The 20,038-nt window shown below is 35.4% G+C and overlaps 1 protein-coding gene across 3 annotated transcripts in view; it reads left to right on the top strand.

The window, feature by feature from the left end:
* The window catches only part of SLCO1C1 (solute carrier organic anion transporter family member 1C1), a 46,108-nt gene that overhangs the window by 22,763 nt on the left and 3,307 nt on the right, over positions 1-20,038 (top strand). For all 3 annotated transcript variants that reach the window (XM_007127996.2, XM_007127997.2, XM_007127995.2), the window contains 6 exons: positions 1,358-1,603; positions 2,840-3,004; positions 8,325-8,520; positions 11,507-11,672; positions 13,906-14,090; positions 15,656-15,720. In XM_007127996.2, the coding sequence (XP_007128058.2) occupies positions 1,358-1,603; positions 2,840-3,004; positions 8,325-8,520; positions 11,507-11,672; positions 13,906-14,090; positions 15,656-15,720 (1,023 nt within the window). The remainder of the gene's footprint in view (positions 1-1,357; positions 1,604-2,839; positions 3,005-8,324; positions 8,521-11,506; positions 11,673-13,905; positions 14,091-15,655; positions 15,721-20,038) is intronic.

The following is a 20,038-nucleotide window of genomic DNA, read 5'->3' on the forward strand; positions in this document are numbered from 1 at the left end:
TGGCGAATGCTTGTGGAGGGAATAAATGGAGGCCTCATCTTTCCATAGTTATTGTTTCTTTCCTTATATAAGATGTAGTCCCTTGACATAGATAAAATTCATCTGTTTTTTTAAAAGACACCCTAGAAAGCAGTTAAAAAAACAAGAAAACAAGTTTCATTTTTATAAATTCTGGAATTGCATTGTCATTAGTGTGTATTATAAATGATTATTGTGTGTTAAAAAAGAATGCAAAACTCTTGGGCTAGTTGTTATTTTTAATCAAATAAACTGGAATACGCATTCCAAAAATTTTATTTATTCATTTATTCATTATTACTACCAAATTTATTTCACATCTACTCTATCTCAAGTGATGTTCTACCACAGCGAACAAAATATTGGGCTGGCCAAAAAGTTTGCTCGGCTTTTTCTGTAAGATGTTATGGAAAAATCAGAGTGAACTTTTTGGCCAACCTAATAGTTGCGTTCCTTTACTTCATGAAGTTTAAAATCTGGTCGTGGAGACTGATATAGATAAGAAAGTGTTGGTGTGATGAGTGGTACAGAGAAAAACTGTGAAAGGGAAGCAATGCACATGCAGTGGTAAACTAGTTAAAACACTGTACTGAGTATAATGTAGTACAAATTGAGTCTAGTTGTAAAAGGATTCTCATAGAATGTTGTAGAGGTAGAGTATAATAATATGTTTCATAGGTTCTTACATAGAAAAAAAAAACTTGATTTGGTTAAAAAACTTTGTCAATGCTTACTTTTTAGTCAAATAAGAAACAGTATCAAAAATAAAATTTTCTGATGATTAGATATTGATGTTTTAATTACATAGACAAATCTTGCTTTGAACCTAGAATAGCTCTGAAGTATTCTCAATCATCATTTAATAAATAACATTCTGAGTGGCTCAGACTAGATTTGGGCCAGAGGGCATAGGGCGTAACTTTTTCTTCCAGTAAAGTCTTAGACAAACATTCAATATGTAAATCAGATGAAAGTGGTACTCATGTGGGGTAGCTGGCAGAAGGTTTTAAGCCCTCATCATTCTTTCTCACATGTTGCTTTTTTCCTGTCATGGGTCCAGACAGAAGCCCAGAGCAGAGTGAGACCCCTTCCAGTATGTAGACTCTATACTTTTAATCAAAGAAAAGGAGAAATAATCATGCTCTGAAAGCACCCTCTTTCCTTCAAAAAGCAAGATAACAATAATGTTCAGATTAGAAAAGGTTATCATGTATGAGTTATTAGGTATTTTTATGATGTGATAGAGGTAATATTTGGATTTTTTTTTCTAAAAAAAGAGGACTCTTCAACACACTAGCTTTGCTGTATATGCTCTTTGGCCACCCTCTCTCTTTTTCAGATCATATAACCATCACCCCAAAGGATCCACAGTGGGTGGGTGCCTGGTGGCTTGGTTATCTAATAGCAGGAAGCATAAGTCTTCTGGCAGCTGTGCCTTTCTGGTATTTACCAAAGAGTCTACCAAGACCTCGGAGCAGAGAGGATTCCAATTCCTCCTCTGAGAAATCTAAGTTTATTATGGATGATCACACGGACTACCAAACACCTCTTGGAGAAAAAGCAAAAATCATGGAAATGGCAAGAGGTGAGCCAGATTCTCCTTGATTTTGAAACACTTTCCATTTTCCTGTTGAAACTTTACAGGCGATCTATAAATAATACCCCTCTCTTCACTTCATGTGTTCAGAAAAAACAGAAACTGTACAGGAAGCAGAAATGAAGATTATTAAAAAGTCAGCTTTAGGGCTTCCCTGGTGGCGCAGTGGTTGCGCGTCCGCCTGCCGATGCAGGGGACACGGGTTCGTGCCCCGGTCCGGGAGGATCCCACGTGCCGCGGAGCGGCTGGGCCCGTGAGCCACGGCCGCTGAGCCTGCGCGTCCGGAGCCAGTGCTCCGCAACGGGAGAGGCCACAACAGAGGGAGGCCCGCATACCACAAAAAAAAAAAAAAAAAAAGTCAGCTTTATTACTGGAAAACTGATTGAAGAACTAGACCCAGAGTCTTGGTAACCTTCTTTGCTGCTGTCCCCACCTTTACACCTCCTCAGTGTAGACGTTGCAACTGCCCCTCCCTGGGAGGGCTGTTTCACATTCACCTGGGTGGACAGAAAAGAGTGAATCTTCAGGGCTTGTGGCGTTTTAACAGATAGCATCCACCCACTTGAAAATGTGCTCCAGTGCATGTGTCCCACTAGTGATCAAAGGAGTGAGTGTAGCATAGGGCCAAAGGTCAGACATGTTCTAGTGAATTCCCTCCACGTGGAAATGGGTGGCCATGAGAAAGATTGGTCCCCCCTCAACTGGCCCAGCAATACTGACATTTATAGAAAATCTTCACATTTCTGTTTGGCTGCGTAAAAGAAGAAGGGAGAATGCCAAATCTCATTTCTAACAATAATTAACTGGAGATAACTTTCATATTCCCTTCTCTGTACCCATGACCCAAGTTTGAAGGAGAGAGACCAGAAAACTCAAGTTCTTAATGTCCTGCCCATGACTGCCAGATCAATGGTGAGGGAGTATTCTTATCCCTCGTGTCTTTTACCCACATCAGAGGAATCTGTTCCTGTCTGACACTCTAATTTATAATCTAGATTTTATGCCTGTAGAAGTGAGTGCCTATGTCTGGATCTGAGCCTGGCTGGAACTCAGCCTTGACTTGTGCCAGTGGCTTAATATCCAGAGTGCGTGTGTGTACCACACCATAAATGCTCCTCAGAACCATGACAATGAGACTCAGCCTCTAAGCCCTGATGCCATGGCTGTATCTTCTGCCAAGGGTGACACTGTCTTTAATTACTCCATGCTATTTTTGTCTCATAGATTTTCTGCCATCACTGAAGAGTCTTTTTGGAAATCCAGTGTACTTCTTGTATCTGTGTGCAAGCACCGTTCAGTTCAATTCCTTATTTGGCATGGTGACTTATAAACCGAAGTACATCGAGCAACAGTATGGGCAGTCGTCCTCTAAGGCCAACTTTGTTATTGGTATGCTTCTCTGTCCTTCCTGCTTTCCAGTAGGCAGTATCAGCTGTGTCTTGTTAATCCTTAGGAATTATAGAGAAATTGTTCCAATATTTAGACTGAAGGTAATTTATGGCATTTCAAAAAGTAAGCGAAAAAATCTAGCAGAGTAAAATATTTAGATAGTCTGTGGTACGACTTTGTAGCAAAAATTGTTCAGAACTATGTGTGAATGACCACGCGAATACCACATAGACCACATATGCATTTTATTAGGAGATTGTTAGTACTGGATAGTTGTCTTTTAAGGGTAGCTGAAACCTCATAACAGTGGCCATTTTACCTGAACAGTTTCTAGGATTACAAAAGTTAAGTATTCAGACAGGTTAAAAGGTGTGCATTGCAAAACAAAGTTTGTGTTTGCTCAGAGTTGAAAGACTTCTCTGATTCCTGGCACTTGGGTTATTTAAAAGGACTGTGTTTCTAGCCCAGCAGGACAACCAATAAGAGACATATTCAACGGCAAAAAAAAAAAAAGAGCAGATGAATGAAGAAGAACCAGAATCTCCAAATATATAACCACCATCCTATAAGCAATTGGATACTTTAAAACCTGGATTAGCTCCTTTAGTCCATAAAGGTGTTATTTAATGCTACTGTTTCAAAGTATAAAACATATTCTCTTCCTTTGGACATGTTCCTTTATGATAGGAGACTCCAATGGCTTAAAATAATTTCTTCTTCATAAAATATTTTAAAAATTGCTCTATTCATCTATCTCTGAAAGAGACCAGGGTGTGTGTGTGTGTGTGTGTGTGTGTGTGTGTGTGTGTGTGTGTGGAAAAAGCTGAGCGTATTTTGGGATGTATAAATTTCTTATAATAATCCTGGATAATGGGCACTTAGCAGATGCAATTCTAATTGACTCTTTGAACTGCTGTCCTTCCCCTAAATTCTAAATGTGAAGGCTACAATCACTGTTGAATTTTACTTTCAACATTAATTGGTTCAAATTAATTTAATATTATTATTTAATGGTTGACCTGAAGAAATATTGATATTTTAGGGTTTTTTTTTAACCCCACACCCATCCATGCCAATCAAAGCTTTATACTGACTTTAAGAAAACTAGAAGAGGAATGAAATTTTGACATTCTTTTTATTTTAACATTTCTTTTGTGTTTAGAGACATAACTTATAAGCAACAGTTAGGTCTACAGACCTTAAATGTATAGCTCAGCTGGATAAATGTTTACATGTGTATATCTGTGTGGTGATCATTATCCAGAACACGTAGCACAATTCAGTTCCCCAGAAGGCTCCCTCAAAACTTCTACGCAATGTTCTTCTCCAAGTTATTCTGAACTCCATCATTATCGATCAGTCTTGCCTGTTTTTGAACTTTATATAAATGGAATAAATTATGTATTCTTTTGTAACTAGCTTTTTTCAATGGAAGTGAAATCTACAAGATTCATTCATGTTATTGCGTGTAGTGGTGGTTTGTTCTTCTCATTGCTGTGTAATATCCCATTACATAAATATACCACAGTTTATTTGTTTTCTTGTTGATGGACATTTGGGTTGTTTACTACTTTGGGCTATCATAAGGAACACTGCGTGAACATTCCACACATATTTTGGTAGGCAGATTCACTCATTTGTCTTGGCTATATCCTGGAGTAGAATTGCTGGATCATAGGGAATATGTTTTGATCTGGCAGATATTGCCGAAACATTTCATAAAAGAGTCGTGCAAATGTTTACTCTCATTAGAAGTGTAAGAATGCTCCAGTTGCTCCATATCCTTCTAATGTTTGGTATTGTCAGTCTTTTTCACTGTAACCATTCTTATGGGGTGTGATGGTATCTTATTGTGGCTTAATTTGCATTTATCTGCTGACTATGTTGAGCAATTTTTCCCAGGCTTGTTGGTCATTTAGTTATCTTTTGTTAATTCTGTTTGAGTCATTTGCCCATTTCAATTGGATTGTCAATCTTTCTCTTATTGGTTTGTAGGTGTACTGTATTTTTTCTTGATACAAGTTCTTTACTGAATATATGTTTTGCAAATATTTTCTCACAGACTTCAATTTGCCTTTTCACTCTTCTTAATTTTAATCAAGTCCAATTTTAATCTTTTCCTCTTTCATTAGTGCTATTTTGAGCCTGTTTTAAGAAATCTTTGTCAAACCCCAAGGTTATGAAAATGTTTTCTTAATATTGCTCCTAGTAGATTGTTTTAACTTTCGCATTTAGGTTATAATCCATTTCAAAGTATTTTTTTCAAAGTATTTTCACATAATACAAAGTATTTTTGAGTTATGTGAAGGAGGTCAAGATTCATTTATCAAAATGAAGAGACCATCTTCTCCCCAGGAATTGTAGTGAAGAACATACCTTTAAGTATATGTTTATTTCTCATTATTCAACATGTGCCTAACACTTAGAGATTTGGGGGCCTTTGATTTTGCTCCCACTAGAATGATGAATAAGTTCTTTAAAATGTTCAAGTTGAAAAGTTCATTTCATAAAGGAAAATTAAGGGCCTTTGGGGGGGAAGTTACTTAGAAAAGAAATGAAATTACATGTAATCTCATTCCTTTATTAAGTAGATAATAAATGAAATATGTTTTGCCTGTAAAATTATCTTTAAGAGTAATTAGCACAGATGAAAGAATGTGAGATTCTGAGAGATTCAATGGCCTGCCCAATATCATGCATATGTATCATACATACATACATACATGATATAGCCAGGAATAAAATTATTTCCCCTGAGCTTCTGAGTTGTATTTCCTCACTGGGCATAATTATTTTTGTAAAACTGTCAGGAAGAATCTGATTAATAATTATCTTTTGAATTGTGGCTGATTGATTTCTTTTAATCCATGACCCTACTCTGTATACTGAAATGGACTCTGAGATCCAAACAAACTCATCATCAGAATTTTTTGAGCCATCTATCAAAGGTTGCCTGGAACTCTAATTCCTCATAGTTTCTGGCATATCTATAGATAATTCAAGTACTTTTGTGAGAGCTAAGTAAAAAATGTTTAGTCATTCCACGTCATTATAACTAGGATACTTTCCTGAGTGCATTGTAATTTTACATTATTAAGTATGGGATACAGCAGAGTAAGGGAAGTGGGTAAATTATTCAACATCCCTAACACTTGTTTTGATTTTCCATAGAATGGTGAAAAGAAATGCATCACTGGGTTAAAATAAAGATGAAAAAAGACATATAAAATGGATTGTAAATGCACATAGCTCTCATTCAACAAATATATTTTCTCCCTTTCTTCGCTTTTTCTTTCCTACCCCTCTCTCTTTTCTCCTTCACCTTTTTTCTTTGGATTATGGGAGAATGACCCTTTCTGTAATAAAACATGGGAAAGGCACAAAAAAGACACATTTCCCTTCTACTCTCAGAGAAAGCATTTGATATTGCATGGAGGAAAGAATAAACAGAAATTTCCCTAAAGTGTTCAAGGGCCGACTGATCCAATGAAAATTTATTTTACTGTACATGTTTTTATATGTTGGTCACATTCTTTCTAAAGTTTAGAAATAGCATTTTCTTGTGTTAATTAATTTTGCGAATAAAACAAAAGAAAAATAAACAACAAAAAATTTTCAAACTCAGGGACTAGAAAGTATGTGACGAAATGGTTTTGTTTTTTTTTTTTTAAAGGGTATGGGCTTAAAAAAAATTTCCATTCCAATTTCTACTGAACGAAATTTGATTAGACAGCTGAATCTTTCATTTAAGGCTTTTCCTATCACTATGAAGTTACATGGACATGATCTTTCCCTTTCCTTCTTAATACACAGATTGCAATTATTTATTTTTGCTTAATTTCTTGAAATTTTTTGATTAAATAAGATAGTAAGTAGTAGACAAGATACGTCAACACTGACTATCATTGACAATGATTATCATTCTCAATTTTTGGAGATGTTACACAGACAAATAAGGAAAAATTAAGAGAACTGTTTGAGAAAAGATCATAAGAGAAAGCATTATTATTTTTGTGGCTAAGCTAGCATAGTAGATTTAGAATTGTATTATGATGTGTTCTAGAATTAAGTAAAGTTACATTAAAAATCTGTGAGGTGATGGAAAACTATCTTAATTTGTGAGGGGAAAAAAAACCTCTTATTATGCCCAAGAAGGATGGCTAATTTTAATTCTTTGTCTGCACCCAACTGGTTATATGAATATGTAATTTTTTCTTGCATTTTTTTCTCTCTGTAAAATAAAAATCTTAATACTTATTTCTTCTAACATTAGAGTAATATTGTGAGGGTCCATGATATAACCAGGACATTTACTTCACTGGGAAAAAAGCTTTAAAAACATCCTAAAGTACTATTATTATTATAACTCATTACTGTTTCAGCCTAATGGCTAAGGCTTTCATGCACCTGTATGGGAATCAAAGTTTCCAGTTTATATCATAATTCTGCTGAGCATCTCGAAACAGTTTACACATTCCTCATAACTCTTGTTTGGGATAGTAACGAAGAATAGGGTCTTTAACTTGAACAAGTGTGCTGAAATAATAATAATAATAGTAATAGTAATTAATAATACAAAAATATATAATAAACTATCTTGTAGCTTTCCTGATATTTGGCTAAACATAAATATTAAGTTCAAGAGAAATCATATAAAATAAACTGAAACAAATTGTAGGTGCTAGGATACATTACAGCTAATGTTTCCAGTTGGAATATTTAGATGGTAAACATTTTACTGGGTTGGCCAAAAAGTTTGTTTGGTTACTGAATACATTGTTCAAAAAAGTTCTTGGTGAAAATGAAAAATATCTTATTTTTACTTTAAACCAAATGAACTTTTTGACCAACACAGTAAGAGCAACACATTTTATGGTGTGAGTGGAAAAAGTGCGCAATGAAGAAATCAATGTGAAATTTCTACCTCATTAAATGACTCAAAAATACCTAGGATGAAAGAAAAGAAGCTTTGGGAGGCAAGAAGCTCATCTCATATGCTGTTCAGGAACTTCGCCATCACACTGGCTCTTCATGGACAGCTTATAGATCCTAGGGAACTTGAAAGGGGGAATCACGTTGACAGTATATTTGAAATGTGCTACTACTCTTTTTTGAAATCATGTTATAATTTAGTCCTCTTGAAACAGGAGAGTAACTATTAACTAATTATTAAATATTTCTATATTTCTATAACTTAAATTAACCAAGTAGTTAATAATAAGTCAGAAACTATTGTATAATTTTGCATCATCCCTTAGAAAGTTTGTGTGAGTGTACTCATATTTCTTTTAGAGATTCACAACATTTTCTTTTTCCTCAGGGCTCATCAATATACCTGCAGTGGCCTTTGGAATATTCTCTGGGGGGATAGTCATGAAAAAATTCAGAATCAGTGTGTGTGGAGCCGCAAAGCTCTACTTGGGATCATCTGTCCTTGGGTACCTCCTATTCCTTTCCCTTTTTGCGTTGGGCTGTGAAAATTCTGATGTGGCAGGACTAACAGTCTCCTACCAAGGGTATGTTCACTCATTAAGTAATCTGAGGAGATTGCCTTGTTTAATCAAATTATTGATAGAGTTTCAAAATAAGATAATTTTTAAGCATTGTAACTAAGAAAAAGAAGTTAATGTTTTATTATGGGATAGTGGACATTATGGAATAGTGGACAATGCTTATGACATGTAAGCTGTTACTGTCACCAAAATCTGTCATTTCCTTTGAATTTGAATGTGTTAGAGAAATATAAAGAATGCTAAATCCACATCTTACTTTAGGGCAGCAACCTGATAGTGGAAAATACAGACCTTGAATTTTGCCTCTGCGCATTCTTAGTGAAGTGACATTGTATGAGTTATTGAACGTAGCCTCAATTTTTGCATTTTAAAAATAGAAATAATAACTGCCTTTTAAGGCTTTGTAAGGCGAGATGATATACATGAACGTGATTAGTACTTACCTGGCACAAAATAGATGTGCCACTCATGGAAACAATTGTATTTTTTTTCTTTGAACACCTAGATAACTGGAATGGTCTCTGTGCCACGCATTATAGTCTCTGTTACTCAAATCAAGGGAAATTTCAGGAGAAAATGGCTATCCCTCAACCCAGTGACCCACATTCCAGCTCTCTTTAGCTCTTTGCAGCTGATCACAAGAATATTTATTGATGCTTTCAGACTTATGCCATCCTGCCCGGGGTGGGTGATTAGTTTCCAGGGTTTAAAGGCTGGGTCTTAAAACTACTTCACCCTTCCCCTTCAAGAGTCCTTGCTATCACTCTACCCTGAACCTGAGTTCCCAGAGGCAGTTCTCTTCATCCTTCCACCTATCTATACATTATTTGTTTAAAAAATTTTTGAGCTGCTGCTAGTTGCCAGGCCAGCCTCCCTGACTGTATCTGCCTGACTGCCTAAAATTCCGCCTGTGGTTCAAAGGCCAATACTCCTGACATTATGTTCTGTTTCCTGATGGTTCAGTTGCTTCTTGCTCACTGCTTGCTCTCCAGCTTCCTTCCACATTTATCTATCTGTCTTGGGTTCATGTTCCATCATCTTCACTATCCTGGTTTCCCCCTGCTGTTAAGTGAACATCAATTATACTTCTGCCATCTAAAATGTTCTGGAAAATTAATGAATGCAAAGTTCATATATTGTTGCTTCTGGGAGTTATCACAGCAACAGTTAGACTTAATGGAGTGTAGTGTTGCCTTGGTAACAGTGAGCAATGTAGATTAAGGATGTTAGTTGTAGCTGCAAGAAGATTCTGGAGCGAGTAGAAGCCCTGTGCCATCTTTTACTATCCGTAAGATCCTCATGGTGGATGGACAGTGGTAAAGTACTTTATATTTTGCAATTTAGAAAACACATTAGTTTTATTATCTCACTTCTATCTTCAGATGCCTTGATGAAGTAAATTTTTTTTACCCTCGTTCAAAGGGAACTGAGATTAGAAAGGTCAAGTAACTTCCTCAAAGTATAATGTTCTTTCTACGACATTATGCTATCCTTAAGCCAAAGCAAATATGTAAGTAGAAAACAAGAGAAAAATTTTGAGATTTACATTAAAAGTATACTCAGATGATAATAAAAGATTAAATAATTTTAAACAAAATAATTATTCACTGAGTGCTAGCCCCTGAAAGCAGTTCACCTCAAAAGACTATAACTATATTGCAATAATGCTATCATTGTTTAAAACTCCTCTTTTGAAATTGTTTTCCATGTCTTTTTAGAATATTCTCAACAGTGGCAAAGATTTAACCTTTAAGAGCAACTTTATTATTGGAAGCAGCCAAAGAAAAGGCAACATCACTGGGGAAATCTCTCCCCTCCCAACATGGCTATTTTGAAAGAAAAATCTCATTTGAGCATAAACATTCTGGCATATTTGATAAAACTCATAATTAAAAATTTAAATAACAACTCTACTGTCAACACATCCTACATAAAACATATATGCAATTAATTTCTGCTTCAAGATTGCCCTAAGTGATAAGTTTAATGTACCTTCAGTAATATAAAAGAATTGGCTTTATAAAATAAACGTGCTCTCCAGGGGTTATCCAGAGTTTCTTTGTTCCACAAGGCTGTATTGATTCTGGACATTCAACAGGAACACTATAGATAAGCTTCAGATATGATAGTGAAGAAATTTTTCTTCTGCAATGATGAGAATAAGTCTGATGCAAGACAAAAATGTAGACTCCAGAGGCCTGGAAGGGTTCTAATTCTGGGTTTGTCACTAACAAATGTGAATTTGAGCAAATTATCTGCCTGCTTTGGACCTGACTTTCCTGATTTGCCCAATGAGAAGTTGGCCTAGATCACACCCACAGTTCTTTCAGCTCTAACCTTCTAAAATCTCAGCCCTACACTGTCCATAGTGGCCTGATTCTAGGCTTTCAAAGACACATTTATACTTTTAGATACTACAACACAGTCTCAGTTAAAACTTAATGCCTTAGAGAAGAGAATAAGATGACATATTCCTGGATGACTTCTTAGGAGGCCTAGTTAAATACCCTTACATTCTGCTAGAAGACATCTCAAAGGTCTTTTGCTTTTACATTTGAGGTGACAAAATCCATAGTAGTGCTATGAGATGGAATATTATATAAGTTTGTTATTATATTGATATATAATAAGAGTAATGTCATAAATTGCTCTTAAGCTTTACTTTTCTATCTTGTTAGTGGTTTCATACTTCACTGCATAGAAAAATATTAGAAGATTCTAGAGTCAGTAGATGTTAGTAAAAGCCATCAGCCAAGAACTGGATATCATGTGAAGTTGTAAACCTAGAAAGACAACTTTCAAGAGAAAGCTATTTAATAGTGGATTCACATTTAATGATCAGAAGCTGGCATTTCTGATGACATTGTGTTCCCCCAAAGCAAACGTTGTTGGCAGTGCCATTTATATCACCCAAGAACATTGATTTTTGAAAGTATTAGGGTGCTGCCTACTAAGAGGTAATATTTTATACCATTACATTTCTTTTCAGAACCAAACCTGTCTCTTATCATGAACGAGCTCTCTTTTCAGATTGCAACTCAAGATGCAAATGTTCAGAGACAAAATGGGAACCCATGTGTGGTGCAAATGGAATTACATATGCATCGGCTTGTCTTGCTGGTTGTCAAACCTCCACCAGGAGTGGAAAGACTACTGTAAGACATCTTCTCTAAAGTGTGTGAGCACAGGCCTGCGACAATGCTTAACTATACAATCCTATGGGGGCTCAGGGACCAACCTAGGAGCAGACCACACCGGTCGAATCCCTGGCTTTGACTCTGCCTTTGTTCTTTTGTGTGGAGACAGGAAATATAAGCATCGCTAGTAGAACTAGAGTTGTTGGAAGAATTAGCGTCAGAATTAGAATAATGAAAGAGGCTGGAGGAACTTTGTAACTATATAATCTAGTTCTCTCATTTTGCTTATAAGGAATGTTAGCTTCAAATGAGAAAGTCTCAGTCACAAGATCATATAATAACATCTGCACTGGGATCCATCTCTCCTGAGCCCTGGTCCTTGCAGGTTTTAGAGGACAGGGCAAATAGAAGCCAGTATTAGGAAGTCTAGCCCAAAGGTCTAGACCCAGGGGTCAGGGATCCAATTGTGAGGAGGTTGATGGTTCTGGGACAGCTCTGCCCGAGATATCAAGCCAATGTGTGTAATGATTAAAAGAGTAGGTGGCTGGAATGAAGGGTTCCTGTAGGGTGTAAGAGGAAGATGAGGTTGGAACTACAGGAAGGAAACCAGTTGTGAAGAGTATTATGTACTTCAATCATTAATAGACTCATCCCTCTAATCACACCTTTACATCCCTGTCCCAAACAGAGACCCTTCCTTACACTCGTGTATATGGCACAGTGATTGGATGGCTTTATACTTGTGGTTGATGAAATCTGCCTATATTTGACAGCCCTAGAGGGCTGAAAATTAAACCACACATATATTTATGTATTGTTATCAACTAGATAAGAATGCTTAGGCAAACACGTCTGTAGACAAATTCATCCTTGTTGATTTTCTCTCTGTTTATTGTTATTTTTGACATTTTATTCAGAGCAGAAAGGATTGGTCTCTAGCAACAGTGATATAAGACCACCCACTGATCTGAAATCTGAGTTTTCACCTTCCCTTCCTTTTCTTCCTTCTTTCCTTTCCTCCCCCTAAGCCCGATCTTTGGCCCCTACTTTTGGCCCAAACTGCTTGAAGGTTTTTCTTTCCTTTTTCACTTTTACTTTAGATTTACTTTTTTTTTAAATTGAAGTACAGTTATTTACAATGTTGTGTTCATTACTGCTGTATAGCAAGGTGATTCAGTTATACATATATATACATTCTCTTTTAAAAAATATTCTTTTCCTTTATTATCATAGGATATTGAATATAGTTCCCAGTGCTATACAGTAGGACCTTGTTTATCCATTCTGTATTATAATAGCTTATATATGCTAACCCCAACCTCTCACTCCATCCCTCCCCTAAACCCTTCCCCCTTGGCAACCACCAGTCTGTTCTCTATGTCTGTGATTCTGTTCTGTTTTATAGATAGGTTCATTTGTGTCATATTTTGGTTCCACATATAAGTGATATCATATGGCATTTCTCTTTCTCTTTCTGACTTACTTCACTTAATATGATAATCTCTAGTTGCACTGGAAGATTTTTCTTAACCAGAGTTTCCATTTATTGAAAACACTGCATGCCAGAGACCTGAAGTGTGTGTGCTGGCCATGTAACTCCCTAGAAGAATTGCCCAGCAGAGAAAATAGGAAGGCCATGAGGCCTGGGTAGACTCACCATGTTTGAGGGTTGGCCAAGGCCCCATAGGCACCCATGTGTTGGCTGAAGTAGAGGGAGAGGAGGAAGATCATTGGGTGATGAGATCAGAGTGGGATTCAGGAGCTGCATCATGGATAGTGTGGAAGCCACTACAAGGATTTGGGATTTTTATCCAAGAACAATGAGAAGTCACTGGAAGGTTGAGAATAGGGATGCAATCTGACTGCTATTTTTAAAGGCTCACTTGGGTTATTGTGGAAAAGAGAGTAGAAACATGTTGAGCATGAAGAGACCATTGCGACAATCAAAGCAAGCAAAAATGGTGGCTTAGACTTAGAAGTGGTAGAGAAGAACATAAGGTACTGTTGGATTTGGTGGGATTTGCTTCGAGATGGTTCTATAGGTTCAAAAGTTTGTAGACCATCTGCTCTTTGGATAATAAAATGTTGTCTCTCTAGACTTTGCTTTGCTTGATATATTCTAACACAGAAAAATAAAAATTTCCCCATTGTTTATGTAATAAATGTATACTATAAATTCTTCTAAAATACTTGTCTTTAATTTTATATACAAGTTACCTCAATAATTGGATTTTTCCCTATTGTGTTACAGATATTTAATAACTGCACCTGTGTGGGAATTGCCGCCTCAAAATCAGGAAATTCCTCAGGCATGGTGGGCAGATGTCAAAAAGATAATGGATGCCCCAAAATGTTTCTGTACTTCCTTGTAATTTCAGTCATCACATCCTATACTTTGTCTCTAGGCGGGATACCTGGATACATATTGCTTCTGAGGTGAACACTGATTCTCCCTGCCCCAATTTTAATATGACATACTGTGACCATCTACAGCAGTGATTTCAAACTCTGCTCTGTGGAATCATTATGATTCCTTACAGCTCTCTTAGGAAACTTGTTCTACTTTTATACTTTTCCCACTTTAGGTTTTTATATAGATAATGTGGTTGAATAGAAGTTTTTCTATTATAATTTATGCTTGAACATTTTTTATTGGCTCTCCTATCCTAGATCTTGATAAAATATATAAGCAAATTCAAATTTTAAAATATTAGTTTTGTAACAAATATTTTCAGTGATAAAATTTTGCTCCTCATTGAATTAGTGTTGCAAGTATTACTGTTAAACAACTGATCGAAATCACCTAAAGATATTACAAATTTCGATAAAATTGTTAAACCTGAAAAGTCAAATTTTATTGTAAATCAATCTTTTATGAGATAGATTAGGTGATTTTGAAATTAATTCATATATCAAAGGATGGATATTAAGTTTTTCTAAAATGAAACTAATCAAAATATTGTGTATAGCTTTAATTTCCCACAACTTATATTATAGAAATTGATTAGAAAGGATCTACAGAAGATAGGATCTAACATCTACAAATCTGTTTTTGTAAAAGGGTTTAAGGAGAACATGAGATATTGATGCTTTCAAATCGAAACATGGGTTTGATGGGAAAGCATTGCCCCAGAATTCTCAGACCAGGATCATTCTTCATGGGTACCTATTTCTCCAACATTTGCTTACCTTGTGCCAAGGAGTCACCTGGGCCAAGTGAATAATCAGGCCAATAGAGAAAGAATTTTCCTCACCACCAGTCCCTCAAATGAACCACACTTTATTGTGATGTCAGAAGGAAATGTCATTTGCTTCAAGGAGAAGAGTTATAACTTTTGACTCTTTTAAAGCAGAGACTAATTATTATATATATGAAGAACTTACTACCATGGTTAACATTCAGTAGTTATTATATATCCTCATGATTATTACATTTAAAATCTATAGGCCAATCCATCAGTTAAAGTTATACAGTCATATTAAGGATGGTCTTGTTATTTTAGGTACTCTTGTACTTGACTGGTAAATTCAGGTCCCCACTATTTAGCAAAAACACTTAGCATGTCACAATGATTCTGATTCAACTTGAGTCAATAGGATCCTGTGCTTTTAGACCAAAACCCACAAAAACTAGTTATAGGTTATTAATCCTTTACTGTGCCTCAAATTCTTATAATTTCTTAGAATTATTTTCCCTGTGAGTCCTTGTTATTTTACTGATTAAATTTGATTTTACTTTACCTAACACCGTTTGAATATGTCATGTAAGAGTGATTTACCTTTTAGAAATATTAACTATAAATTCCTCGATACACTGCATATAATGGAACAAGGCTTTTACATAATTTGCTTTCCCTATGCTAGAATACTAGTGGGTTCTCCATAAATGCTACTTGAATTCTAACATCATTTCATGTGTGTTCAGTAGATTATCACTGACATTACTATTTGCTTTAATGTACTATTATATTTTTTGTCATAATGCTTTTTTTTTATTTTAGGTGCATTAAGCCACAACTTAAGTCTTTTGCCCTGGGTATCTACACCTTAGCAGTAAGAGTTCTTGGTAAGTATAATCTATGCTTTAATTACGGTAGCCATTACAAGTGTATTTTGAATAATTTTCTAAATATTTTACCAGAATTATGACACATAACTAAATGATGTCAGTAGTAGATCCCTGTTCTTTTAATCTTCTTTCCTCCTTCATATCTTTCTTCCTTCCCTCTTTTCCTTGACTACTCTCTTCCGTTTTTTCAGAAATATTGAGAACCAATGCTATACCCATGATAAAGTGATCTTATAAGAGTAATGACATTTTTTAACAATCTTGTCTCTTCTAGCATGGGTCTAGTGTCAAAAAATCCATTGCTGTTATAAAAGAGCCCTCTGAGAGGAAAGCAAAAATTGAATCAGTAAGAAAAGCTGAAGTCTAAATATAATTTTTGAAGTTATTAGATGGAAGGAATTCTTTTGAGCTACTCTCAATACTAGGATATATCATTGGTAGAAAGATAAGATCATTCAAACAATCAAAGCTGTGTGGATTTGAATTCACAATTTGTTAAATGTAATACGAATGATTTCTTCTGACTACCAGATTTTTCAATATTCATTAGTTAAAACCCATAAAAAACAGAGTGATTAAGTTAGATGAGGTTTTTGTCCTTAAAGAGTTTATATTCTAAAGAAGATAGTAAAAACCATTGTAAATGTTCCTCTGTAACTTGACAGAGAGGAACTACCTGGAAGAAAAACAAATTCAGAGCTTTAAATAAATGTGGTTTACATAAATCTTGACATAAAAATGGATATACGTGAAGATAGAATATAATCCTGATAAAATTGGGAAAACAACAAAAATGGAGGTTTATGCCATCATGGGTGGCTCTAATTCTACAATATAAAAACAGAGATTATCTAGAAAAAAGGCTATTGAGCCTGAAGTACATCCCTGGCTGTAATTAGTCTATCTACCTCCCTTTGATAACATAGATATAACCTACAGTGTGAAAAAGATCTCAAGTAAAAGAAATAATTCATAAAGTTGATTCCATAAAAACAAAAATATACTTAATACTTTATGATACCATTTATATGTGGAATCTAAAAACTACAGCAAACTAGTGAATATAACCCAAAAAAAGTAAGACTCACAGATATAGAGAACAAACTAGTGGTTACCAGTGGTGGGGGGGCAATATAGGGGTGAGGAGTGGTAGATACAAACTACCGGGTATAAGATAGGCTCAAGGATATATTATACAACATGGGGAATATAGCCAATATTTTATAAATGGAAAGTAACCTTCAAAATTGTATAAAAAATAAAAAATATATATACTTGAAAATGACAAAAATATCATAAAGCAAATGACAAACTACATACAATGTTTTTCAATTTATATAACAGACAGGTGGCTAATATCCCTATTATAAGGAGAACGCCTAAGTACTGAGAACAAAAAGATCAACACCCTAAGAGAAAATGGGGTAAAAGATATAAACAACCATTTCATGGAAAAATAAATGTAAATACCTCTTAATATATAAAAAGATGGTCAAGGCCCCTCATAATAAGAAGAGTACAAATTAAAACTACACTGATAGTGATTCTTACTTATCAGATAGGCAAATTACCAAATGTTGTTTGTCATGTATTACAATACAAATAGAAAATCGACACGCTTATACACTGCTGTTGTGAAAATTATACTATTTCTGGAGAGGGATATTTGGCAATAACTAACAAAATTACATATAGACTTATCTTTTGACCTAGCAATCCCACTTCTAGGAATTGATGTCAAAAATGTGCTAGCAAAAGTATGAAGTAAGTCTAATCTTATGGATGTTCAATCACTGTGGCATTAGTTATAATAGTAAAAGACTACAAGCAGTCTAAATGTACATCAGTAGGAGACTGGTTAAATAAACTATAGTAAACCCACATAATGGAATACTATGCAGCTGTATGGACAAATGGGGAAAATCTCTCTCTAATGTTACCAAGTATATTAGTCAGTACTGGCTGTCATAACAAAACACCCTGGACTGAGGGGCTTAAACAACAGGAAGTTATTTTCTCATAGTTCTGAAAGCTGTAAAGTCCAAGATCAATGTGCCAATAGGGTTGGTGTCTGGTGAGACCTCTCTTCCTGATTTGCAGATGGCCATTTTCCCACTGTTCATTCCGTGGATCTTTTCTCAGTGCACAGAGACAGAGTGACCTTTGGTGTCTCTTCCTCTTCTTATAAGGACACCATTCCTATCAGATTGGGGCCCCACCCTTATGACCTCATTTAACCTTAATTATCTTCTTAATTACTTTTTCCACACGCAATCACATTGGGGGTTAGGGATACAACATATGAATTTTGGAGGGGCACAATTCATATCAAGTGATCTCCAGTATATGCTTTTAAGTGAAAGAAAGCAAAATGTAGAACAACGTATACGGTATGACGTATTTGGTGTAAGTATAGAAAGGTGGAACTATTGTACACACACACACAGTGGTATTTGCTCTTGTTAACAAAAAGAAACAATGGAAGCATAGACTAAAAACTAATACTATTTGTTTAAAAACTTTACCTGTTAGGGAAGAAAGGAAAAAGGGGAGAGAAAACAGGATGGAAATGAGACTTTGTAAATGTAACTGTTGTATAATTTTTAATTTGAAAGCATGCAAAACTTTTATATAATTTAAAATAATTAAATTAACAGAACCAAAGAAATTCTTAAAACAAACCAAAACTAACTCTATATTATATGGGTGACATAACCATACAGAAAAAAACTTTAAACTACATGCAAAATAGAATTCTTACCAAATCCCCATGGCTTCAGTACATTTTATGGTCTTGTCATTAATACTAACTTTGGCACTGTTATGTTAAAACTATTGTGTATTTTAAGATAAAAGTAAATAAGATATTATGTTAATATCATTAGGAATCAATATTTTCAGCATAATAGAAAAGCGATAAAAGCATAAAATAAAAAATTTAAGTAAAACTCATTCTTAAGTTAAACTTAAAATGTTAATATGAACTCATATAGCTTTATTTTAAAATAATGTGTATCTTATAACTCTGTCTCCTGAAAAATCTAGAATCTATTTAACCCAGGAGAAATGAAAACCCATAGCAATGAATCTGTGCTATCTAAATATCATTCCTCAATAAAGAAACCACAGCACCTTGGAGAACTGACCAAGGTCTAGGGTAGAAAATGCATAAGATGATTGTGGGACAACTTTTGTGCAAAAAAGTGAGAAAGCTATCAAAGGGATATGTCAAAAGGACACAGGACCAATTTGAGGAGCTTGGTCTAAGGTGAGATAATTTGAAAATTAATATATGTAATATAAACAATATTATTATATTAATATATAACATAACTAATCATTATAATATCTGCCATGTCTTGAAATACACTGAATATATAAAAAGACGTAAATCTGTAATGATACCTAAATAATTCTGGAGAATACTAGGGCACCAATTCATTATTTTTAAAACTGATTAATGGAAAGAATTGAGCATTTATCCTGCCTTCCTTCTATGAACTATATTTCGAAGTAATCAAATAGTCATGAAGGAAAATTCTCTTTTATAGAAAAATCCTAAATAATTTTACACAAGGAATAATATAATTTTTAACAATCTGTTTTGCAACCTCATCAATATTTGCTGAGAGCTATAGGTGAAAATGGATGAAAAACTTCATAATGGAGGGCATAGCCTGAGTCTCAGATCCATTTTAACATTACAAAGAGTGGCAAGTAGACAGCATGTGACTTCTGCCAGAACACACAGAACCACCTGTGCCTTGTTCCTGCCAGAGTCTATGCAGGAGCTAACTACCAGGTTATTGGAAAAATGAAGGATAGGAGAACAAAGTAAATGACATCATGAGGAAGAAATCAGTCAAATCCAGACTGTGGCATATTCTACAGGACAAATGTCTTTCTTCAAAAATCATTAGTATGGGGCTTCCCTGGTGGCGCAGTGGTTGGGAGTCCGCCTGCCGATGCAGGGGACACGGGTTCGTGCCCCGGTCCGGGAGGATCCCACATGCCGCGGAGCGGCCGGGCCCGTGAGCCATGGCCGCTGAGCCTGCGCGTCCGGAGCCTGTGCTCCGCAACGGGACAGGCCACAGCAGTGAGAGGCCCGCATACCACAAAAAAAAAAGCCAAACAAACAAACAAAAAAACATTAGTATTTTAAAAAAAAAGTTGGGGAAGAAGCTGATATAAAGAGCCATCAACTAAAATTTTTTAAATAGATCTTTATTGGAGTATAATTGCTTCACAATACTGTGTTAGTTTCTGCTGCACAACAAAGCGAATCAGCCGTATGCACACACATGTCCCCATGTCC

Source organism: Physeter macrocephalus, chromosome 6 (assembly GCF_002837175.3).
Source record: "Physeter macrocephalus isolate SW-GA chromosome 6, ASM283717v5, whole genome shotgun sequence".
NCBI classification, from domain to species: domain Eukaryota; kingdom Metazoa; phylum Chordata; class Mammalia; order Artiodactyla; family Physeteridae; genus Physeter; species Physeter macrocephalus.